Here is a 27,086-nt window from a genome sequence, read left to right on the forward strand (position 1 = left end):
GAGCAAAACGCAAAAAAAGCGGGTAAAAAAGATGTTTTTTTTATTTGTGATATGTATAAAGATGTGCAAAATTAAATGAAACAACAGGCACGTTACATAAAAATAATCTATGCCGAGGTAACGGCCTAAGTTAGAGAACCAAATTACAACAATTTACAAAGAATGAGGGGAAAATTTCAAAATAAAATATATAACATAAAAAAAATTAAAAAAAAGGTAAAATTTAAAAATATTGTAACGATTTTACTTGCAAATCCTCTTATTTGCCCTTCTGCTAAGTTCGAATCACTAAACTGTTGAATAAATAACTCCAATATTTAATAATGCAAAATGGCCTTTATTAAAGTACTTCACAATAAATAACTCTACTATTTTCAAATAATACTGCTATTGCTCGCTAGATAGCGTCTCAATCGAAACTGATTTTGTGATGTCTCAGCCTGTGCCGCTTTTATACTCTTCGGTTTCCTCGTTCACCCATTTCTCCTAAGGTCTAGTAATTTCGTGAACCTGATGCTGACACGTATATTTGCAATTTGTATCCATATGCGTGTGTATATGTGAGCGGCTTATGATGACATGTGCTTGTGAGAATCTCTCTCTGTTTCCCCGCACGTATGTGTGCAGACAATGTTTAATTTGTTTACGTACATCAAGTCTAGCAGCTTGCTTTATTGTTGTTGTGGCTTTATTTACTTAGTATCAGATTAGTGATGGGAAATTACCCTTATTTGCAACCTTCTACTAACGTTCGTATCGCTAAACTGTTGAATAAATAACTCCAATATTCACTAATGCAAAATGGTCTTTATTAAAAAAAATAAAATAAATAAATGTAAGGCGCGATAACCTCCGAAGAGATCTAAGGCCGAGCTTCTCTTCCAATTTGCGTCGTGCTCCTCTTGATTTTCCCTACAAATTGGCCGGACGGGACCTACATGTTTTATGCCGACTCCGAACGGCATCTGCAAGGCAGATGAGTTTTCACTGAGAGCTTTTCATGGCAGAAATACACTCGGAGTGCTTGCCAAACACTGCCGAGGGGCGACGTCGCTTAGAAAAATTTTCTTCTAATTGAAAAACCTCATTTCTAAAATTTTTGATGTTGCTTTTCCCGGGGTGTGAACCCGGGGCATACGGTGTGGTAGGCGGAGAACGCTACCATCACACCACATCTCTTAAACAAAAAAAAAATATATGCAAGCATTAAAAAAAAATTACAAGTAATAAAAATAAAAATTTAAAAAAATATATAAAAATTTGAAATGAATAAATAAAAATTAATAAATAATAAAAAAATAAATAAAAAAAAGAAAAAATAAAAAAGCAAAAAAGAATATAATAAAAGAATAAAAATGAAACAAAACAAATAGAAAAAAAGGAAATAATATATCTATGTGACTCAAAAAAAAAAAAACAGCTGTTAACAGCTGTTTCTCGCAATTTCTTTTTTGAGTCATAAGCCACCTTTTCATAGACCGGGTCACATATATAGAAATAATATATATATAATTGAATAAAAAGAAATTAAATTATAAATTAAAAAAAATGTAAGATTTGCCTACTTGTGCATAAAACTCGCATGACTAAAGGCTTTTTAAAAATAAGGAATAAATAAAAAAATACTATCATCGAAATTATAAAATGAAGCAGTGCTTGGTTATTTCAAATGAACTCTTATAAGCTGCTGCATACATTTAGGCGACGTGTACCCCTTTTGGGCGATTATGGATGGTCTTAATTACATTAAAGTACATCCTGCCTTAATCAGATGGATCGGCTGCATGTTAAATTGCAGAAAGATTACATCGAAATGGGGATTGTACGAGGCCACGAAATCAGTGGACAGGGGCACGCCGCAGGGAGGGGTGCTATCACCTCTGCTGTGGACGCTGGTAATCAACCAACTGCTCAGGCAATTCGATGAGGGACCCGTAAAACTTACGGCTTACGCAGATGACGTTGCAATTGTCATAAGTGGAAAGTGCCTTCCAAAGATTAGTTCTTTGATGGATCGGGCGCTTCGCGATATTCATACCTGGGCATCTAATGTCGGATTGAAAGTCAATGCGGAGAAGACGGATATGGTCTTATTTACAAAGAGGTACAAGGTCCCAAATTGGACCAGGCCTAAGTTAGGAGGGGTGACCTTACAGGAGAAACCTTGCACAAAATATTTAGGAATCATCCTAGACAGTAAGCTGTCATGGAAGCTCAACGTGGAGGAGAGGGTCAAGAAGGCCTCAACGGCACTCTATGCACGTAAAAGAATGCTGGGGTGTACGTGGGGCCTATCGCCATCTCTTTCTCATTGGGTTTTTACAGCGATTGTAAGCCCTATTATATACTATGGAGTTCTTGTTTGGTGGAAAGCCACACAAAAAAAAACATACCTCAAAAAATTAGAGGGGGTATGCAGACTATCGATGCTTGGCATTACGGGAGCCCTGAAAACAACCCCGACGGCTGCACTGTATGCCATTTTACACATCCAACCTGTAGACCAGACCTGGTAGCAAAGAACAAAGCGTTAACGACCGCAACCAGGCTCGGTGCTTCGGGGCAGCTTGAGCGCCGACCATATGGCCATAGTAGTATAGCGTCATCAACCACAAGACGAACAGACTACATGATTTCCTATCTGCGCTTCGAGGGAGATCTTAAGGCCATAATAGAGGTGGACGGTTGGCGCAAGGGTGCGCAAATGGCGGACGAGGCGATACATGTGTACACCGATGGTTCCAAAGTAGTGGAAGGAGTAGGGTCTGCGGTATACTGCGCTGATCCGGAAATAAGCAGATCCTACAGGCTGCCGGATTACTGTAGCGTTTTCCAAGCGGAAATATTAGCCGCAACCAAAGCAGTAGAAACCCTGGAAGAGAATAGCTTAAGCTGCAGCCGTGTTAACTTTTATATTGACAGTCAAGCAGCGATTAAGGCAATAATCTCGCATAGCACAGCATCTAAATGCGTGTTAGAGTGTAAGCAGTCTCTGGAGAGAATCGGGACAGGGAGAAGCATACATCTATATTGGGTCCCAGGGCATATGGGAATAGATGGGAATGAAAAAGCGGACGAACTAGCTAAAAAGGGCGCATCCCTTGAAGCTTGCTCCGTAGATGTCCCAATTAGATTGGGCGAGATGAAGCGAAGGCGAGAGGTGCACATGATCGACCAAGCGGGAAAGGCGTGGGTTCAAGCGCTGGGCTGTAAAGTGTCGAAGATTATGTGTAGGTCTTACAACCTTAGACTAACACAGTTGGTCCTCTCATTAAAAAGAGAGGACTGTAGACTCATGACGGGTATTCTGACTGTACACTGCCTTCTGGCGTCACATGCCTTTAAACTAGGCTTGGTCAGTGATAGCAGATGTAGGAAGTGCGGATCGAGCACGTTCTGTGCTTGTGCCCTGCACTTGCCAGGCTAAGACTCTAGCTATTAGGAGTGATACAGCTGTCAGATCTAGAAGCAGCAAGTGGCTTAAGTCCTAGGAAGCTTCTAGTATTTGCCAAGAGGACGGAGTTATTTTATAACATAGGTCCTGTAACATAGGTCCTGGTTTTTGATAGGGTTTTTCAGTTTGGTCGTTAAAACAAACTTCTGGTAACACTACGGACTCAATCAGTCTATGTGAGGTCCTCATGGACCGGCCAGTTCAACCTACCTACCTACCCCTTTTTACGTTTATTTGTCTACTATTCTAAAACGGAGTCAAAATGTTATGCCACTCAAAATAAACAATTTTAATGCCAACTCACTATAGCTATGACGATATGAATTGTACTTGTCAGCTTGTTTTGATTGGCGCTGTTAAAGTTTTCAGTTTTGAGAGTTGCTTTCGCAATTCTTACCAATCAGCGCAGCAGGAACGCCGAAATTTGTTCAAACTAAATAAGTTGCTACATAAAATTGAATGCTTTTTCTAAATCTTTTGTTGTGCTCTTTTTTTGTCTAATTTATCATGCATCCAAATACAGCTACACTTGTAGAAGATACATTTCTGCATTGGATGCGGAAAAATGAATTTAGGCTTTACACCAGTTCTTGAAGCACTGATGTGTACGCAGTGAATACTTCATGAACCCTTTGTTAGAAATTTGACTATACTGCGGAATTGTTTGTTTTTTTTTTTTTATTTTATTTAGATTTAGGTTATTGTATTTGGTACTTAAGTTTGTGCATAGTTTACGAGGCTTCGCTGGGGCTTATGCACTAAAATATCTCAAACCAAATTTTAGTAATGTACAGGAACTTTTTCTCTGCGTTTGTAAAGAGATGCATAACTGTCTAGATCTCACACATTGGCATGCCAAGTAATCTTTTTAGTGGGATAGTGTTGAGCCTCGCTTGCTCCACCCCAATGTCTTTCTCTGCTGTGATTCCGCGTCTAGTATTACCGCAGGGAACAAGATCGCTGATGAAATGCAAGATCTGAAATGGAAATAAGCGAGCTTCAAAACCCAAATTTTTTTTCTAAACGAAGAAGAATCCGAATAAAGCGTCCGGCACCGCAAATAATACAACTCGAGAGCGTAAAACTTTTTTCTTTCTTTATTGTGACTGCCGTTGAATATCTACTTTTAAAATCCTGTAGTAGTAAATGCGCGGCTGTTGTGGTGTGGTGGTATCGTAACAGCGCCTACCACATCGTAGGTCCTGGGTTCAAGTCCTGAGTAGAGCAACATACAAAATTTATAAAGAGTTTTTTTAATTAAAAAAAGTTTTTTCTGGGCGCCCCTTGGCAGTGATTTGGCCAATACTGAGTGTATTTCTGCTATGAAAAGCTTACCAAATTGTAGGGGAAGATCAGGCTAAATCTCCTCGGAAGTAAATCGCGCCTAGTATTTATTTTTTATTCTGAGTTTTCGCAATATCGTCTATCAGTAGAGGTAGAGCTGGCAAAAAACTTGTCCGGAAAAAGCATTTATAGGCTTATTTTGTTATGGTAGCTAGGCCAAGCTCTTTTTAGAGCTATTTGTTTTTCTATGTTAAGTGTACTTATTTACCTACTTACTTAATTGGCGCTTAACTGTTTAAACGACAATGGCCGCCCAACAAGCCGCGCAGTCCCTTCTTCGCTCTGCCCACTGGTCACACCAAGGGAATTTACATCGTTCCAGCGAAGTGTGGGCGGCCCTCTTCCTCTGCTTTCATATGAAACACTTTCTTAGCCGGAGCGTCATCTTTCAATTGCATAACATGGCCTAGGCAGCGTATCCGCGGCGTCTTAATTCGCTGGACTATGTTGTTATTATTTAACAAGTTTAGATAGTACTACGGCTGGCAAGCCAACAATTTGATTTCACGACGTTCAGCCTTCCAGGCCGTCCCTTGCTTATATGTCCTACCTAGTTTTACGGATATTTGTCTTAGATGAGTCTATAAAACGTATTTTTGAGTTTTTATATACAAAGTCGACGTGGTCATCAACCGATTTTCTAATTTTATTGGGAGGAGAACATTTTTAAACAAAAAGGTGCATACCAGTTTTCATAAGTGTATCTTTAACCGTTTGCGGGATATCGTAATCCGATTGAAAACCTCTTTTGATAAGTGAACATTGTCACGCCCATTTTTTAATTTTGTTATGCCGATCGACCCACCTCTACACAGGAAACGAAGGTGTCAAATTTTAAGAGAGTTTGCAATTGAAATAGCGAAGAATTTTATGTATAGGAAACATTTGTTACTTAAAAAGAGGGCATGGGTATATTCCGATTATACCACTTAATGGTAAAAATTATAGTAAAAATACTTGTAAGGATGACTCTTACATGGGCACGCGGACGGTTATCCGGTACGTTCCGGTACCAAGCCCGACCATCTCGAGAACGATTTGTTATGACCACATGCGACCTTCTAGGCCATACCGCCCTCATTATTGATTTGACTATTCGGATTTAATAATTTCTTTAAAAAACTACTTAAATTTATAGGTATTTTTCTCAAATTGTTTAACCGTTCTATTAAAAATCCCTAGCATTAACTCTTTTGCACTATTATTAACTTTCTTTTCTAAGCTATGCTTGCAACAAGGCCCTTACAGCATTTGCAGCCACCTTACTTTACTGCAGTTAATTTTGTTGCGCTTGTTGTCGTTTGTTGGGATTGACTCTTTCACATTTTCTTTATTTGTTGTTTATGTTGCCGTTATGCATTGGTATATAACAAACAGCGTGTGGCCCAAAGTGATTTGATTTTATCGTACGCCTCAATGTCGCTTACTGGTTGCTGACATTTTTGTTGTTGTTGTCCCAACATCAATTTATTTTGTCAGCTCCTTGCAGTGTAGTCAGTAGTAAAGGGACCAATATGGATTGATCTGCCGCTATCATTCAACAATTTTGTGTTAGTATAGTTAGTTAACGTTTGCTGTCGCCGTCAAAAATACAGCCAAAAACTCGGTGTAACCAACAAGTAGAGTACTCGACAACAGCCAACAAGCAAGCATTTCATTCCAGCAAATCGTCAACAGCCACCAGGCAAGCAACCAAGCAGCCAACCAACTACATTCATTTAAGAAATGTTGCAGCAGTGCCTGTCATTTTGTGGCAGCATTGATTGTGGACGCAATGATTTGATTTTGAATTGCTTACAATTCCCATATGCGTCGGGGGGTGTGCGGATATATTGGGTGTGTTTGTGTTGCACTTGGCAAAGGTGCAGTGCTGCTAGCTAAATTCAATGGTAATGGCATTTAGTTTGAAAGTTTAGTTTTTAGTTTTCCTCCAGTTTTTTTTTTTTTTTTTGATTAAGCACTTTATTGATTCACTTTTTTTTTGCTTTATTTTTTTTTCTAAATCCTTCTTCAATTTGCATTGTATAGTTTGTGGAAAAGCAGGTGAATATGTATTATTGGGCGCGATTGTGAAAAAGTGGAAACACTATTCATTTGCTACTTGCTTGGCTTAATTTTTTTTCTATCTAACTCTGCCTTTCAACGCTTTAATTTCCTTTTAATTTGCCTCCGAGATGATTGAGCGGATATTTTTGCAATTTTCCGGTTATTACATAAAAAATTCTTTCAAAGAAAAAAATCTATTACAATTTTTGATTGATGTGTGGAGTTTGAATAAATGCTGCAATTTGCGGATATGTGAGTATGAAATAAGCGTTTAATTTAGGATATCCAAAGCTTAAAGGCATAATAGAAGGAAATCCCAAAATGAACAAAGTCTTAGCGTTTTCAGGCTACGTTAAGTTTAATATCATTATGACATGGTAGGGATTTAAGTTTAAACCAATCTTTCATTTTGCGATCTCAATGGTATGTTCATACGTTTGCCACTCCAAGTAGCGTTTCTTGAGATTGCGACCTATTTTGGCTAGATAAAGAAAGTCAGGTGTGTCATTGAATCCGGTGTTTTCAGAATCGGTTTTGAAATTAATGCATATGCTGCAATGTACTCAAAATATTTTGGTTTGGTGATTGAATTGATATATTGATTTTTGGTTTATAAATCTAATTTGAACATCAAAGCGACATATACATATATGGGTTTACGATCCGACTCCGACAACAATTTGATTTCATGACACTCTTGAGTGGTAAAAAAATTTCCCCTGGTGTAGGACTTTCACCAGGAACGCCCGAAACCGTATTACTGTGGATGTTATAGTTTTCATCTAAACCTATAGTTTTACCCGAAGGAGAACCAAAACTAAACCGTTTTTAGAAATATTTTAAAACTCATTTTCCAATCTTGAAGAATGAAACGAAATCTGATACGAAGCTGGAACGAAACTGAAATTAGTCTTGAGGAATGAGTTTGAACACCACAATATAAAGGGGAGGACAGAAAATCAATAACGAAACTAATTTCGAAGAACGCAACCGAAACCGAAACGAAATTGAAACGCCACAAATTTTAACGAACTAAAACGAAACTTAATAAGAACGCAACCAAACCGGAAGAAATTCGAAACTGGAATTTATGGTGTTAATCGAAACCGAAACCACATTTGAAGAACACAACCAACACAGGAAACAAATCTAAATCGATATTCAAACAGAACTCAAAAACGAAGCTAAACTTAAAGGAACCGGATTGAAACTTTTATGGACTAATCTAAAAGAACGAAGATAAGGCCAGAACAAAAGTATAACTGAGACTAGTATGTATGAACGCAACGAAAGTCGAAACCAAAACCGAAACTATTCTTAAAAAAGGAAACAAAAACCAAACCAACCCAACAAATCTGAAAAAATTAAATAAAACACAATATAGATCGAATCAGCATCGGAACCAGTCATGATGAACGAATGTAAAACAGTAATGAAACTAAAACTGAAACGAAACTTTTAGAAACAAGAAAACCTAAATCCAAACAGGAATTAAACCAACAATATTGAAGGAAGATACGAAAAATGAAGCAAGTCAACCAAACCCAGAACTGACACAAATCCTAAAGAAAGAAATCAAAATCAATTATAAAGACTGTAATCAAAACAAAACAAATCTGGAAAATCTAGATAAAACGAACGAAGTCGACACTGAAAGAAATCGAAATCCGAACGGGGGCGAACCCAATAACAATATTGAAGAAAGAAACCAAAAGGCAAACGAATCAACCAACACCAAAAGTGGAACAAAGCTCGACGAACGAAACCTAAACTATACCAAAAACTAATTAAAAAAGCGGAACTTTTCTTGAAAAATGAAAGTAAATTCGCAACTTAAATACTAAAACACTTCATTAAGCAGGATGCTAAACAGGGACGGCACCGAAACTTGAAGAGCGAAATCAAAACAAAAACAAAACGATGCTTTGAACCGGTCCGTACGTTGCTTGCTAAGAACTTGGGCTACATAACGTAAAGGCACCGTTTACCGACCGGCCTCCTCTATCCGACCATTTTAGTTTTTATTGGTTTAAACATGTAAAAATTAGCTAAAAAGCCGTAATACCGACCCCATTCAATTCGAGAAATCATCGTGCGTCAATTGTCAAAACTTGAGTTTCAAACGTTAACGGATACTCTGTCAGTTTAATAAAAGCTACGCAGCAGTACAGTTCGCATAAAATGTGATGCGAAAAAAACATAAACCGGACAAAATAAGAAGTGAGATTTTTTTAAACTATTCAGTGGTAAGTTTGACATTTATTTATTTTATATGATTTATTAGTGTTTTAACGTCTTTAAATTTTAATATGCAAGAAAAATTTCATTATCTTAATATATTAATCGGTCAATTAATTGTGGACGGAAAGAGGGGCTCTAAAAAATATTAATATTCCTAATACCGACCATTTGGTCGGTAATAGAAATTTGCAAGTTTGTAACTTAAACTAATTTTCTATTTTTTTATTTTGTTTTGTGAGTGTTTAGTGCTCATTTACTTATTCTTTAATATATTTTTTTATAATACACCGGTATCCGACCTATTAATACTTTAATGGATTTTTTGTAATTTACGTTAAAGTTTGCTCTATTTTTTCCCTTTATTTCCAATTTATTTCGAAAAACCAATCGGGTTTTAAAGTCTTTTACTTTAAGTTTATTAGATATAATTGCATAATTACTATATTGTTAGATTCTTGTAAGTCCGTGGAAGTAGAAACGTGCTAAAAAATTTGAATAAAACTCGGATTCGAGGTCGTATTAGGTAAATTTGGGTTTGGGCGGAATCTGGATACGATTTCTTTCGCTGTCCCTGTTTCCGTCCAACTGCGGTGCTTTTGGTTTTTGTGTGCTTGTTTTAAATCGCATGTATTTTTCCAGGTTATTCGTCATGGATAAAAGGAAAAAGTTGAAGTATTCGCAGGAGAATATGGAAAAAGCGTTAAAAGAGATGAGAGAAAAAAATTAGCATAAACCAGGCTGCGAAAACGTACAAGGTTCCAAAAACAACGATGTTAGACACATTAAAACAAAAGTATAAAAATCCAGGTAATGTAGGGGGTCCAAGGTATTGACAAGCTCTAAAGAGATGTATCTGGGGCAATGGATTCTAGAATTGGGTGAAGTTGGTTTTCCGATAACGAAGACCCAGTTGCTGGACTCTGTCACTAAGTTAATTAAGAGTTTAAACCGTAAAAATCCTTTCAAAGATGTCAAACCGGGTAAAAAATGGTATAATGGGTTTCTAGCTCGCCACCCGGAAGTTTCGAAAAGAGTTCCACAATCTCTCACAATATGCAGAGCCATGGTTTCGGAGAATAATATTAGGAGTTGGTTTTCAAAAATACGGCAGTATTTTGTGGAAAATTATTTATTGGAACTTCTCCAAGATCCCAAACGTATCTTCAATTGTGATGCGAGTGGCTTTTATCTGTCGCCTCAAGAAAAGCAAGTATTGGTCAGAAAATGCTCGAAAAAAGTATACAATCGTACTGCTAACGACGAGAAAGAGTGTTTGACGGTTTTACTTACAGTAGGTGCTTATGGGGCAATATCTCCTCCATTGGTAATGTTTCCGTATAAACGCTATGTTCCATCGCATATCACAGCCAGCATGCCTAAAGGGTGGGGAATGGGTCACTCTGATTCTGGGTGGATGACCAGTGAGGCATTTTTTGAATACATCACAAATGTCTTTCACCCATGGTTAAAAGAAAAAGGAATCAAAATGCCAGTCGTTCTTTTTCTGGATGGTCATTCATCCCACATTAACATTAATCTGAGTGAATACTGTAAAGAAAATAAAATAATTTTGATAGCATTTTATCCCAATGCTACCCATCGTCTACAGCCTTTGGATGTAGGGGTATTTTATCCTTTAAAAAATTGTTGGCGTAATGATGTCCGAGAAATGCGTATGATAAACAATGGGAACAAAATTGCGAATATTTTGCATAAGTCTGTAAATGCAACACTTTCGCCTGAAATTATTTCAAAAGCATTCCAAACGTGTGGCTCTATCCGTTTAATGAGGATGCTATAGATTTCTCGAAGCTAGTAAAAGAAATCCCCAATGACAAAAATAACAACCTAGCAGTATCTACTCCTAAACAACTCGTCAAACACAACACAGATGAGAGTCAACCATGGGATTTACTAAATGAAGTTGAAGCGCGTTTGCCTACGGAAGTTGTGAATAAATTTAAAAATCTTGACTCTGAAATTGATCTTGAAGAGAGATTTCTTGAACTCTACAAATTCTGGAAAAACATACAATCTGAAAAAAAAATTATCTATGAATGAATCTTCCTTTCAAAATAATCTCCCTTGCAACTTAGATCAAACTGCTTCTGATATAATCATTACTGAAGATTTTTGGTTAGCTAATGATGACGCAATTGAGGCAACAATCGAACCAGATGGTTCTTTAAGTATAGTGAATTTAACGTCTCAGCCATCTACATCAAAACAAGCCCAAGCAAGAGATTCAGCTTTCAATACAGATTTAAACCTTCAATATAGGCAACAACAAGAGTAGAAAACACCAGTCAAGATATCAGAAGACAATGCCAGCGGGTATCCTACACCTTTTAAAAACGCCCTTTATTGGCCGGGAAATATAGAAAAGAAAGACCGCCATAGATAACTAGGGGAAATTAAAAAAATCAAAAATGTATCCCACTGTAGCAACTAGCGACCAATTCATGGAGTATCAACGACGAGTTGAGGCAGAGAAAGTAACTAAAGAGAAGGAAAAATTAGACAGAGCTCAAAAGAGGAAATAAAAGAGCCAGGAAACTAAGGCAAAACATGAAAAGAGCCAGCAAGCTAAGGCAAAAAATGGCATCATAGTAGATATTTCAGAAGCAAAAGAAAAAATTGAGTACCCAGAAGGTGCGTTTGTTGTTGTGCAGTATGAGGGAGAATATTTCCCCGGTATTGTAATCGAAAATATAGATAACAATTTGAAAGTAAAGACAATGGCAATGAGTGGAAATTACTGGAAATGGCCGGTGAAAGACGATATCCTACTCTATGATATTTCAGACATAATTTGAAAATTGCAGGTCCGGCTCTCGTAACAAGCCGTGGGACTTATGATGTTCCGGAAGAAGTTCCGACAGAAGAGTACTCTAACCCTCCATTAAACGCATATAAGTAGTTATGTATATATGTATTAATTTATTTTTGCAAATCTAATATATAAAATTCTTCTGTCGTGGTTTTAGAGGCTGAACTCCTCCGAAACGGCTGAACCGATTCTCATGAAATTTTGTGAACATATTGGGTAGGTCTGAGAATCGGCCAACGTCTACCTTTCTTTCGCTACGTGTCTAGGGTCTTGAGATCAAAACGTGGACCCGGGTACCCCTAGAATGTATTTATACAATATGGATATCAAATGAAAGCAGTTGATGTGTGCTTTAGTACAGCGTAGTTTTCATACCTATTGGTGACTAGGGTCTCGAGATATAGGCCAAAACGTGGACCTGGGTACCCCAAGAATGTGTTTATACAATATGGATATCAAATGAAAGCCGTTGATGAATGCTATAGTACAGGATAATTTTCATACAACAGGGAGGCTAGGGTCTCGAGATATAGCCCAAAACGTGGACCCGGGTACCCCTAGAATGTGTTTTTAGTCAATATGGACATCAAATGAAAGCTGTTGATGAGTGCTATAGTACAGGATAATTTTCATACAACTGGGAGGCTAGGGTCTCGAGATATAGCCCAAAACGTGAACCCGGGTACCCCTAGAATGTGTTTATACAATATGGATATCAAATGAAAGCTCTGGATGAGTGATATAGTAAAGGATAATTTTCATACAACTGGGAGGCTAGGGTCTCGAGATAGAGCACAAAACGTGGACCCGGGTACCCCTAGAATGTGTTTATACAATATGGATATCAAATGAAAGCTGTTGATGAGTGCTTTAGTAAATCGTAGTTTTCATACTTATTGGTGACTAGGGTCTCGAGATATAGGCCAAAACATGGACCTGGGTACCCCTAGAATGTGTTTATACAATATGGATATCAAATAAAAGCTGTTGATGAGTGATATAGTACAGGATAATTTTCATACAACTGGGAGGCTAGGGTCTCGAGATATAGCACAAAACGTGGATCAGGGTAACACTAGGATGTGTTTTTACATTATGGGTATTAAATTGAAGCTGTTGATGTATGCTTTAGTACAGAGTAAGATTTACACCGCATGGTAACTATGGTCTCGAGATATAGGCCAAAACATGGACCCGGATACACCTAGAATGTGTTTTTATATTATGGATATCAAATTGAAGCTGTTGATGTGTGCTATAATACAGAGTAAATTTTACACCGCTGGGTGACTAGGGTCTCGAGATATAGGCCCGGATACCCCTAGAATGTGTGTGTATTATGGATAGCAAATGAAAGCTGTTGCTGAGAGCTCTAAAGTTCATTGTGATATTCGATTTAGTCGCATCAACCTGGCAAAACTGATAAATATGCATGCGAAGCCGAAATAAAAACAAGAATTAATAATACCCACATACCTATTTACATACGTCCTATTGGATTTGCCTGAAATTTCGTACATAAATTTGCCTATATTAGTATTTACGATGCTTTTTTCCGGGAAGTATACCAGAGACGGACTGGAACGGGGATTAGGACTAGGACTGGGACTGAGACTGAGACTCGGAGTGGGACTGGGACTGAGACTCGGAATGGGACTGGAACAAAATACGTACCACCCTCTGGGACAGGCAAGAAGAGATGAAGAAGAAGGAGAAAACTTGAGAGAAGAGAAAAGAGAGAAGGAGACTGAAGAAGAGGTAGAATGAGACGAAGATGGAGATGAAGCGAAAAAGACGGAGGGAGGAGTGAATAAAAAGATTAGGAAAAAGTGTAGAGGGGTAGGGCAAAGTTGGACGGAAAAAGCTTATTAAAATGTATGCAGATAGGCCATATTTAGGGCAGAACAACGTCTGCCGGGCCTGCTAGTTTTATATAAAATGTTTAATAAATATTGAAGTAATATTCAAAAATATTGTGTTTTTTTTTTATTTATTCTCCCATTCTGAGCCATATTGCTGATTTTACAAGGAAGGAATTGGGTGGTCGGAATCTAGGTACTTAGTGGTCGGGTACAGGAACATTTGTAGTCGGTCGGTCGGAAAACGGTGCTTTAAGTTATTTTCAGACTTAAAAGATTAAATCGATAAAAATATTTAAGCTTTTATAAGACGAAATTATGCATATATTTTCAAATTAAAGTTCCTTTTATATTAGAAAACCATATTTTCTAATAACCTCTAGGGTTTTTATTTTATCTTTTGAGCGATTCATTTTGCGATATCGATCAGTGGTCGGAATTCGGTGCCTTTGCGTTACATACGATAACTAAACTTCCCGTGCACTTGTATGAGGCGAAGCTCCTGCTGCTGTAAATATCGACAGAGAATACTGCTTGTGGTATTACCAACATAAATATAATAAGAGACGTCACTCGTTACTTTTAGCCATTTGCTAAATGTTTTTTTCGAGGTAGTCGCTGATTTTTTTTTGGGTGAGATGTGCATAAAATGTCTTATATACACTTTCGCTGGGTATTTGTGTTTTTTTCCGACTGTATTTAATTAATTAATTAATTCTCTTTCCAAAAATCACAGTTGCACAAGGTGCCATCACGGCATGGACAAATGCGATACAATTAAAAATGTCCCTCTTAGAAAACATGACGTATCAATTTTTTTTAATTTCCAGCGAGTTACTCGCCACTCGTAGCAGACTGGTGGCTCTTATTATTTTATCCTTTTCGGTATTAGGTCTCGCGGAAGCCTATAGGAAAGAGTATCATATTGTGTATGTTTTGAGTGAAGCTTAACTCATCTTTATGTAATCGCTCCTAGACCGATTTAGAGAAAATATTAAATTTTACCTTGAAACCGAAACGACTAAGAAATGTTTCATAGGTTGAGTTCTCCACCATTGTCTTCCGAAATTGTGATCCAACTCATGAATCCATTTGCAAAACTTGAACATTTTATTTTATGGTTTTTTATGTTTTGTTATCGCATGCTATGTCAAGAATTCTTGTGCTATGCTGATGTATAGTTTTGCTATGTTATGTTTTATTGTCACGCAGTTTCATGTTATCTTAATATTAATGTTGCATGTTAAACGAGGTTTATTTGACGGTGTTATGTTAGATTATGTTTCGTTAGGGTATACATGCTGCGTTATTTCGTGGTGAGTTTTGTTATGTTTTATTTCGTTATACAACAATTTATGTTAGATATGCCATATTATAAAATTTATTGATCCAAAAATAAATATTTTATATTGCTGTTTTCGTTGCTTTTAGTTTTCCTGATTTTATTACGTTAATTCGGGGACTCCGAAAGAATATCTACTTCGTTATGCATTTCTCTCGCATACAAATTTTATTATCTTTTACCGAGTAGGTACACTCAAGCAAAATACACTCAATCTAATAAATTATTTGGTTTATTAGCGAAAATAGTAAACACAAAAAGTTTTACAACTTTAATACGGGCGTAATGAGCGCAAAAGAAAAAAAAAAAATAACCTCTGTCAAATATTGGCAATGTTTTTTTTTCACATGTCGCCCTATTTCATGGCATACATATGCAACAAATTTTATTTATGCATGATTTCGTCTACCTCCCAATGCTAAGCAACACCAACGCCTAGTGTTACATGTGGTTTGCTGCAGCATAAATAGGAAATAATAAATTCTATACTCGTACAGTGTTGTTGTTTTTGCTGCTGCTCGGATGCTATAGCTACGCTTGTGTCAAATCAGTCGCATTAGGTTCACCAACAGCAACACGCGCTAACCAACACTAGCACACCTATTTATATATATGTATGTGTACGCTTGCAAATTTTATAAGGATATGTTGTGTTGTTTTGTATCCTGTATCAAAACCAATGATGGTGCTCGTTAGGGAGGCTTCACGCCCTTTCAGCTGTCAACATACACACTTACTCGTTTAGCTTGTGTATGTATGTATGTATTTGTTGTATGTACATGTTTTAGCACGTTCATTATAAGCTTTTGTCTACATGATTTTACCGATATACTTTGCATTATTATTGCCAATTGTACGCGTTATGACTCTAATCTGTGTTTTAATCTGCTACGCTGGCTATTTTTTGTTTTTTTTTTTTTGTTTTTGATGTTGGTTGTTATGCCTGCCTCTGTTGTATTTCAGTGTTTTTTCTATTTGGTGTTTTTCTCTCGCCATCTCCCCGTTACGTATTCGTTATTTATTTGCTTAGCCTTAATCATCATCTTCAATAGTGCTCTATGTGGTGTTTCACATTTTCATATAAATTTTGTGTTTATCTCGCAAATAAAATCTTAATACAATGTATTCAAAATGCTAGACAATATTCATTGTACCGTTCAAAGGTGTGTAAAACATTCAGTGTGCGTTAAGCGGCAATTACCCACCGACGTGTGCCGTACGTACGGACGTTTGTCGTACGAAACACGTTTGACCGAACCCTCAAGCCCGTAGGAATCAATGTGTGCGTCTGCGTACATGTACATAACATATTTGTGTGTGTATTGCTTCCAGATAAGCACTGTTGCCATTGACCAGTTTGCATGCATGCTTCATCATCAACATCAAGTTTTTCCATTTTAGTTTTGATGTTGTAAAAGGCTGGAATTAATATTAATTAAATATAAATAGATTACATATTTATAATCTGCACTTTTACATGATTATTTCGAATTATTTTCACAATTTTCCAAACTTTAATTAGGTATTTTTGCATAAAACTCCAAACGGTCAAAAATTAGCGCACAAAAGTTTACTAGGCAACTCTGTCTAGTGAGAGAGCGATCAGCTGACACGTTGTTACGGAAAAAATCAAAATTGTTTTGATTTCTACGTTCCGGGCTACGTACGTACGGGCGTTGCACGTCGGTGAGTTTTCGTTTACATTGCACACTCATATGATAGGTCGTGTCAGCTGACACGTTTTTGGTACGTACGTTCGTGAGTAACTGCCGCATTAGGGAAATGATCGCTGCGGTGTTGATGAGCTTGTTTTGTTAAGTTGCCTGCTCTTAGGCGCACAGGCAGATGAGGTGTTGAATTTGTGCCCTGTGTTCTATTGGTATTCAAGGTATTCAAGTGCATGTGAATAGAAACGGTTGGAATTAAAGCTGCCCGAGATTTGCAGAATAATGGCTAGAAAAATTATTATTTTTTTTTTTATAAAATTGTTTATATTTTAATTTTAATAATTTTGAGCTTTTCCGAAAATGTGAAGACGTACGTATATTCTTAATTTACATTTTTTATTTTAAAATAATTAATTTTTTTTTCCTAAATTTTTTAAATAAAAAAAGAAAAAACAAAAAAATTCAAATAAAGGCAAAAAGTTAAAATATTTAATATAAAAATTCAAAGTCTAGGCTAACAAGTACTAGTATAAAATTTTTTTTTAATGTTTTAAATATTAGCAAAAGGAAAAAAAACTACTAATAGAAATACAAAAAAAAAATATTGAAAAAAAAATTATGCAAACCTAAAAAATATAAAATAAAAAAAAATTTATTAATTAAAAACAGCTTAACTTCTAAACCATACACACTTCCACTTTTTCAAAAATTTGTCTCACTCTTTACTTTAATTTTTGTCAGTTTTTTGTGTATTTTTCTTAATAAAAAAAATTCTAAAAAATTAATTACATTTTTTTTTTAAGTTTTAATCATACACATACATGCATATGTGCATATGATAATTTTATTATAGAGATTTACATTTTTTTAATAAAAATAAATTTCAAAGATTATATTTATTATATATTATTTACATACATATATATAAAAAATTTAAGAAAATAAAGGAAAACAAAAATCATACGCAGAAAATATAAATATTAAAAAATACATATGCAGAAAATTAAAAAAAATCGAAGAAATAAAGAATAAATATTTTTTTAGATAATTTCAAAAAGAATAAACAGTTAAGATAACTAAAAAAACATGAAATAAAAATAAAAAAAAATAATTAAAAAATAATAATAAAATAAAATAAAAAAAAATCTAAAAGGTATAAAAAAAAAATGTAAAAAGATAAAAATGTATAGATTTGGAAATAAACGTAAATTTTTTTTATTTATTTTATGTTTGAGTAATATGTTTTTCATTTTTTTGATAATTTTCATGTGCTTTAAAAATATTCTTTTTAAGTAAAAAAATATATATTGTTTTTAATTTTTATTTGTATTCATATTCGTTAAATACTGTTTTTTTTAATTTTCAATCTCAAAATTCATATGTCTGTATACATATATGTACAACGATATGCACAATGCAGCATAGTTAATTAATGTCTTGTCTTTTAATATTATAATCGAGGTTGAGTTTATACCGTGTAGAACATGTTTGCCGTTTTATAAAGTTAAATATTTATTAACTACTGTTTAATTGCAAATAAGGCGCACAGTGGACATAGGGAATTGAAAAAAATATTAATTAAAAACACAAAAACTTTGATGGGGATCGATTTTAAGTCTCATTACATGACGTTTTTACATATATATGAGTATTTTTTTATAAAGTCATAAACAAAAAAGTTATAGCAAATAAAAAAAAATTATGTATGGAAAAAATCACATTTTTACCGTTAACTCATTTTCCTCACATATCCTCAAAACTTGATAAATTTATTTATATAGTTAGGGTTATATACTATGCAATGTACTCGGTTTCATGGTTCGAAAAGGTTCGCGTTTTTTTTTGTTTTTTTATTTCTTTTTTATTTTTTTTTATTTTAGTATTGCGAATCACTTTTTAAAAAAAATTAAAAAAAAAATATTTGATAATTCATATTATGCATTTAATTTTTTTATTAGAACAATTTAGATTTTTTAATTTATAAATTTTTTATATTGAAGTTATATTTAACAATCCAAAAAGTTTCAAATCAAAAATTTAGTTATTCCAGCTTGTTCGTTAATTTAATTTTATTTTTTTTTTGTTTATATGATGCTTACTATTCCAGCTTGTTCGTTAGTACCAAAAGAGTAATTAAAAGCAAAAAATATTCGATCGGTCAATAGTCCATGAGATCTCCAAATATATATATAGGTATATGACCAAAAAAAAAACAATTTTTATTATTTTAAGTAAGTGTTGCGTTTCATATGTAGTATTTATATTCGTACTCAATTAAAATTGAGAAACTAAAATATTTAGTTTCCTGTATCATAGTCGAGGTTTTGCGGTAGGAGTAGTAGAGATTTCACTTCTTCGGATATTTCCTCATGCTTACTAGGTAATTTCGATCTCCTCGATGAAATAAATGGGTCAGAAGTAGGTAACAAATTATTTAAAATGTCCTCATTTGTGGCTTTGCGACTAATGTTTCTTGCATGGTCTCGATGATATTCTCTAAAATCTTTATTTCTGGATTCAGCGACTTCTTCGGACAACTTCGGACAACAATAGGAATGGAGCCAAAATGCTCACACTTGAAGGCATGTAATACCATTCATATAGTTCGACGTAAACTGGAATGGTTTCTCTGGCGTACATGTTGAACTTTTGTACATCTATTGGACACCCACATGAAAGTGCCCCTAATATTGTTGAGAATCTTTGAATGAGATTTTGACTAACACCAGTTATAGAGGCGGTAGTTTGAATGTCAGCGAAAAATCGTCTAGCGGTGTTTCCATCATTTGTTGTACCGTGTCCTTGCTTTACCACGTCTACCAATAAACCAGTCTGGTTTCTGAAAGAATTCTGTACTGCTCTCCGATTTTCTTCCAATTTAGATTTATTATCTCCTTTCGCTTTCCATGATTTAATTTCTAATCGGTAAGATATATGAAGAATACACTCCGTAAACCGAATTCTCGCATGCAGAGTTGGCATCCCATATTTGTAAATGCATTATCAACGTCTATGTTAAAAATTAAAGTGAGGTCATTCATCTCTTTTGGGGCAGCCTTAGATATGTCACAACGTTGCGTGGATGTATCACTCAAAATTGATGAAGCTTTTCCATCAATCATGGCTGGTACTAATCGTGACTGACTTTTTCACATTTTGCTTCCGTTAAATTGTCGATTTCGAATTGAATCGCACTCATTTCTTCAGTGATAGTATATTTGTTTTCTTGCACAAATTTGAAGAAATTTCGTCGAGTTTTCGCGAATTTTGCACACATTTTTAATATAAAATTGAAAGCTTGTGGGTTAGACCTTGATACATATTTTTATTGAGAAATAGTAAAAATTATTTCAGTGAACCCAAAATTGCTGGAAATTGTAAAAAATACCTAGATGTACACATATGCTCGTTAGGGTATGTCGATATGAAACTCGGTTACTAAAAGTGTCATAACTTTTTTAAATTAGGTTTTACGAAAAAATGTTATATAACAATAAATTATGGAAAAAGATCACAGAATACGAAAATGTAAATTTAAAGTCCCAAGTCCCAACTTTTCAACTTCGGACCACTGTGCGGCGCTCTCCGAACCCTCGAACTAAGCAGTCAGTACATTGGTAAATTTTTGGGATAATACCAACCATTCATCTCCACTGCCTTTTGATTAAACCTATGCAGTAACTCAAGGCTGACATTTAGGCAAGGCTTTGGGAGAACTAAAAGTACCCATGTCCCTTGCTACGTCTGAGCTGAAAGGATTTTTTTTTTGAAATTTTTCGTCAACATATTAAAGCTCATAAGTATTCACCACAATTCATTCTCTAAACCTCTTTACTAAACTTGCTAAATTATATTTAACCATTCATTCATTCACATTTTTCAATATCGTCACTTCCATAGCTGCCGGAATGCCAATAAACTCATTTCCGGCCTTAACACCAGCGTCTGCTGCGACAGTCGTGTAGATGAAACAGACTTTTAACGCCAAAGCAGCAACCGAGTAAAATTAATAATATCAACAATAACCACATATACATAAACGTACATACTCGCATATCCAACGACTTAAATTGATGCTGACAAAAGTGGTCCCACAAGCAATAGTCTTGTTCTCAAACCTGCAACGACAAACGCACAATGTCATTGAAAAATTGCGGGTTAAATATATTTTGAAAAGGACTGAGCTGAAGTAGTCTGTTGGTTTGGTTGGTTTGCGGTTTGTTATGCAATAGCGTCAATATTGATGAGGCCATCGATGGTGGTGGTGGCATGCGAAGGAATTATTTCTTTTCTTCGATATGCAATAAAGTGGAATTTATTTAGTTGTCAAAGTCTCTGAGGGAGTAACTGAGGAAGCAGAAAATAAATATACGAAAGACAAATATAAACGTGTTATATCTGCCAGATTGATAATGTATATACGCATTCCAATACATCAATATATAGAAGAAACAGCATAAGTGAAGAAAAGTAAAGCTTCAGAAGTCGCTAGTACCAAAACTTATGTACAGTTGCAGAAAAATTAAAAGGAGCAACGTAATCGACACTTAATTTCTTTTTTAATTTCATTTAATTTTTTTGTTTGTTTTTTTGTTAAAATAGAACTCATTTGAGAAAAACGACTAAAGTTTTACACAAGTACCAAAAAATGTATAAAAAATTAAAAAGAATTAAAGTAACTTTAAATCTAATAAAAAAAAAAATAAAAAAAGGAATGCCTAAAAATACAAAAAATCTTTCTATCTGAACGATCGGTTGTATGGGATATATACTATATATAGCTCCGATCAAAGTGATTTTTCAGGATATCTGCTATGATATATTAGAATATATATCACCGAGTTTCACGTTTATACTTTTTAAATTGCGGCAGGAATGACCAAAATCGTTTTATCTCAACGATCGGTTGTATGGGAGATATATGTTATAATGGTCCGATCCTACCGGATCCGACAAATGTCTAATATAATACAAAAATACATCCTTGTGCCAAATTTCATTGAGATATCTCAAAATTTGAGGGACTAGTTTGCGTACAAACATACAGACGGACAGACGGACATGGCTATATCAACTGAGATCGTCCCCTTATCAATTCGGTATACTTAATGGTGAGTCTATCTTCTATATTTCTCAACGTTACAAACATCGGACCAAAGTTAATATAACATTTCATGTTCATGAAAGGTATAATAAGAGAAACAAAAAAATAAGAACTAAAAGGCATGGACAAAAGTTATTTGAGAAATAAAGAGCTAATTAAACAAAAAAACACGAAAAATTAAACAAGTTTTTAAACAAAAATAAAAGAAAATAAAAAATTTGAGAAAATGAAAAAGGGTTAAAAAAAAAAAGAAAAAAAAAAAAAGAAAAAATAAAAAAAAAAAAATAAAATAAAAAAGAATTAAAAAAAATGAAAATAAAAAGACTAAAAAACAATTAAATAATTAATACAATATGCAAAACAAAAAACAAAAAATTAAAATTAGGACAAAAACAGGTAAATTCTGAAAACAAAGAGCTTTGTTGATTTTATAAGAAGCAATCCGTCCGGATATTTGTTTTTTCGTCCACAATGAAGAATAACTAAAAACCAAAAACGCGGATTTGTTTTGAATATTCGGTATGCGTTGAGAAGGCATAATTTTTTATAGATTTTCCGCTTAAACTTTTTTCCTAACAAGCAGACATTTTTTCTACCCAACGTGGCATAAAAACATATAACTAAAACAAATTTTAGCTTATCAAGATGTCTCTTGTCATTATTTATATGAACACTGCTGTACATATGCGAGCTAGCAAAAGTGTATTTGTGGTTATCATAAAACTTACTTTACTGCTATTGATTGCTAAGAGCTGTTGTTATCTTGATTGTTTTTGTTGTTGTTGGCTTAATGCCAAAGTTGTTATTGTTGTTGTGTACCAAAGCCAAAGCTTTCCATGTTGTTGTGCGTGACATGAATGAAAAATCTAATTATCTATTCCGGTCAGGTTATTTGTATTTTCACAAAATGTCATCATCAGCTGCGTTTGACCCCGACCTCCCACTTAATATCATTCTATTCTCTCTCATTTTGCATCATTATTCTCGTCTAAAGTAATACATACCCATAAACTGTTGGTTTCTATATGAAAGAGATATTTTGAAATGTGCATAAGTTCATTGTATATGCTTAGTGTATTGATTATGTATGACAGTGGTAGCCAAGAGACTAGAGACGGAGATTTAAAGAAGAAACGACATAAAGCTCTTAAGCACAAAAAACTGTTAATTCACTTAAGAATTCAACTTTATTTGATAATCATATTATAACTGAGATGTCCGGGTTTCCCGGAAAGTTAACTTCGATCCGCGCCACCTTCATATCAATATTAAATAAATAAAATAAATGTAAGGCGCGATAACCTCCGAAGAGATCTAAGGCCGAGCTTCTCTTCCAATTTGCGTCGTGCTCCTCTTGATTTTCCCTACAAATTGGCCGGACGGGACCTACATGTTTTATGCCGACTCCGAACGGCATCTGCAAGGCAGATGAGTTTTCACTGAGAGCTTTTCATGGCAGAAATACACCCGGAGCGCTTGCCAAACACTGCCGAGGGGCGACTCCGCTTAGAAAAATTTTCTTCTAATTGGAACATCTTATTTCTAAAATTTTGATGTTGCTTTGCCCGGGGTTTGAACCCAGGGCATACCTTGTGGTAGGCGGAGCACGCTACCATCACACCACGGTGGTCGCCGCTGTAATATACATAATCTATAGGTGTATGTTCTATTTACTTGTCTGAAACACATCTACCCGTGGAAGAGGTATAATGGAAATTTTCTACAACAGATCAATCAATATGTGGGTATATACATATATACATATGTATGAATATTTGTTTGCACTTGTAACAAAGCAAAATAATGTCGTAGACACGTGCTTATGTATTCCCTGATGTTATTTCCTTTAAGTGGCATATGCTTCTATGTTGTGGGTACATGCAACTTCAATGGGTGTAAGAAGCCACAGCTGTGTACAAAAAGTAGCAACATTATGGATGCATTGCAAAATTTTCTTTACTAAATTTTATAATTTCTTGTTAATGAATTTAATTGATTTTATAACAAAAGTCATTGGTAATGAAACAAAAAAAATTTTTTAAGGAAAAAATTTAAGTCGAATTCAGTACCAGGTGGTGTTATCCCATCAACTGAGTCCGTTTTTTTGAAAAAAAAAAATAATTAATTGTAAATTAATAAATTTTTAGGCGTCCCTATTCATCTGGAAATTTTTATTGTATACAAATTCCGGGCGAATAATTCTTTGTTATCTTATAGTTAATGGAGTTTCCTTAGTCGTTGCTTTTGTTGCGAATACTTTGAAAGCAAATCTTCCGGACGAACAAAAAAAATTATTTGCCCGAAAATAAAAACTAAAAATTTTGACAAAAAATAAAAATTTAAAATTTTACAAATAAATTAAATATTTTCTAAAATAAAAAAAAATTACAGAAATGAAAACAATAATTTAATTTGAATAAAAAAGAGTAAATAAAAGTTTAATAATTATAAAAAAGGAAAGACCCATAGTTGGTATTCAAAAATGAAAACAAAAATTTAATTATTAAAAGTAAAACAATAGAAAATCAGAAAATCAAGTTTTTTTTCTGAAATAAAAAAAAAAAGAAAATTACAGAAACGAAAATAATAATTTAATTTGAATAAAAAGAGTAAATAAAAGTTTAAGATTTATAAAAAAAGGAAAGACCAAATCATATTTGGCATATTTTCAAAACTGAAAATAAAAATTTTATTATTAAAAATATAAACAATAGAAATTACAAAATAAAGTTATAAAAAATTAAGTAAAGTTTGCAACATATATTTAATCAACTAAAAAGAACATTACATACTCAGCTGAGAGCTTTGGAGGCAAATGTTGGAGTTGAATGTTGACATAAGTTACTTACATATTTATATACTGTAAAGATATTAAATTTTTTGTTAAAATTTTACTTATACATTTTTTTTAAGTGGGCGTGTTGGTCATCCGATTTTGCAAATTTTTATTTAGAACACATCTAATAATAGGAGTAATGTTCCTGCCAAATTTCATCACGATATCTTCAACGACTGCCAAATTACAGCTTGCTTAACTTTTAAATTACCTTTCAAAAGTGGGCGGTGATACGCCCATTGTCCAAAATTTTACTAATTTTCTATTCTGCGTCATAAGGTCAACCCACCTACCAAGTTTCATCGCTTTATCCGTCTTTGGTAATGAATTATCGCACTTTTTCGGTTTTTCGAAATTTTCGATATCGAAAAAGTGGGCGTGGTTATAGTCCGATTTCGCTCATTTTTAATAGCAATCTGACATGACTGCCCAGGAACTTACATTCCAAATTTCATTAAGATACCTCAAATTTTACTCAAGTTATCGTGTTAATGGACGGACAGACGGGGGGACGGACGGACGGGCAGACGCACGGATGGGCATGGCTAAATGAATTTCTTTTTTCGCCCAGATCATTTTGATATATACATAGAAGTCTGTCTTGATTAGTTTATCCCGTTACGGGGTACCGTTATGCGAACAAAATTAATATACTCTGAGCTCTGCTCAGCTGAGTATAAAAATTTACAAACAGCAAACAGTGAAAAGTTGAATATGTGAAAACATTGAAAAATTTGTTAAAAATAGTAATTAAATTTGAACAAAGTCAATGAAAAGAAAAAAAACATGTTTTTAATCAAAGAACAAAAATTAAAAATTTCAAAAACATTTTATAAAAATTAAGGATATGAATTAAGAAACAAATTATTTTAAACAAATAACAAAAATAACAACTAGAAACAAAAAAATATAGGAGAAAACAAATTCTCTTAAATTAAAAGGTTTAATTTATAGTTAGAAAAATCAGTATTGAAAACTAATAAAAAAAAAAAAACCAATGACAATCACAAAAATGGGTGACAAACTACAAAAAGTCCAAAAGAACAAATTTATTGTTCCGAAATATCCAGTATGTACAAAAATTTTCGCATGTGTTTTGTTTTTTAATACTTAAAAAAAAAACTTGAGAAGCCAAGTTAAACCCAAAAAAAAAAAAGAAAAAAACTAACAAAAAAATAATAAAAAAAAAAAATGAATAAAGAAATAAATTAAAAACAATTAAAAAAATTGAAAAAAATTTATAAATATAATAAAAAAATAAAAAAAAAATTTAACAAAAAATTAAAAAAAAGTAATAAAAATAAAAAAATAAAAAAAGAAATAAAATGTGATAAAAATAAAAACCAGATGAGGGAAAAACTTAATTAAGCGACATTCTTAGAGTCGCTTGAATCCAAAATCAAAGAAATTAAATGAATAAAAATTTTTAACAAAAAAAAAAAAAACAAATGTAATGAAATAAAACAAAAGCAATAAACTTCAGATTGAAGTTGAAATATCGACCAAATAAATTATAAATGAATATAAACAAAAAAATAAGTTGTATTCATCTTGAAGCCTTATAGGTCAATAAATCTAACAATTTACAAAAGCAAGAAAAATAAAAACATTATTTGAAGTTTAATACATACATACATTTTGTGGGCAGTTTTTCATAGAAAAAAAGATAAGTTATTGCAAAATTCTTTTCATCAAAATTAATGTATTGCTTTTTTACAAAAACCGATATGTTTCTACACAAGTGTATATTTTCTACGGGCTTAATTTTCGATAGGCTAGGTTAGGTTGAACTGGCCGGTCAATAAAGACCTCACATAGACTGAATGTGTCCATAGTGTTACCAGAATTTGTAACATAGATCATGATAGTGGGTACCTCTTTGAGTTATGACACTATTGAAGTAAATGAGCGATATGTAGAATAACTCCGTCCTTTTGGGAAATATCAGTTTTCTAGGACCTAGCTTAATTGCTGCCTCAAGATCTGGCAACTCTGCCGCCTGTAATAGCTGGAGCCTTGACCTGGAGAACGCAGGACATGAATACACCGTTTCTTCCTGCAGCTCACACTTTCTACACTTGCTGTTACTGCCAGAGGGCAGTGTCCAGTCAATATGCCCATCGTGAGCCTTAAGTCTTTTCTCTTCAGAGATATGAGCCACTTTGTGAGTCTAATATCGTAGGCTTTGTACATGATCTTAGAAATTGTGCAGTCACGAGCTTTTGTCCACGCCTTTCCTGCTTGATGGATCATATGTAACTCCTGCCGTCTTTTGATTTCTCCCAAACGGATTGGGACGTCTATCGTCGACTCAGCGAGTGTTGCACCCTTCTTTGCCAACTCATCGGCCTTTTCGTTACCTT

At 34.2% G+C, this 27,086-nt stretch overlaps 1 protein-coding gene and 1 long non-coding RNA gene across 2 annotated transcripts in view; both read left to right on the forward strand.

Moving 5' to 3' along the window:
- LOC137239627 (uncharacterized) lies at positions 1-17,745 on the forward strand. The gene has a single exon (XM_067765154.1). It carries the CDS (start codon positions 9,933-9,935, stop codon positions 10,884-10,886), a length of 954 nt encoding a protein of 317 aa, XP_067621255.1. The 5' UTR covers positions 1-9,932; the 3' UTR covers positions 10,887-17,745.
- LOC137239631 (uncharacterized) overlaps positions 1-27,086 on the forward strand; it is an 85,155-nt gene that overhangs the window by 40,535 nt on the left and 17,534 nt on the right. The window lies entirely within an intron of this gene.

Source organism: Eurosta solidaginis, chromosome 2 (assembly GCF_040869045.1).
Source record: "Eurosta solidaginis isolate ZX-2024a chromosome 2, ASM4086904v1, whole genome shotgun sequence".
Classification (NCBI taxonomy): Eukaryota; Metazoa; Arthropoda; class Insecta; order Diptera; family Tephritidae; genus Eurosta; species Eurosta solidaginis.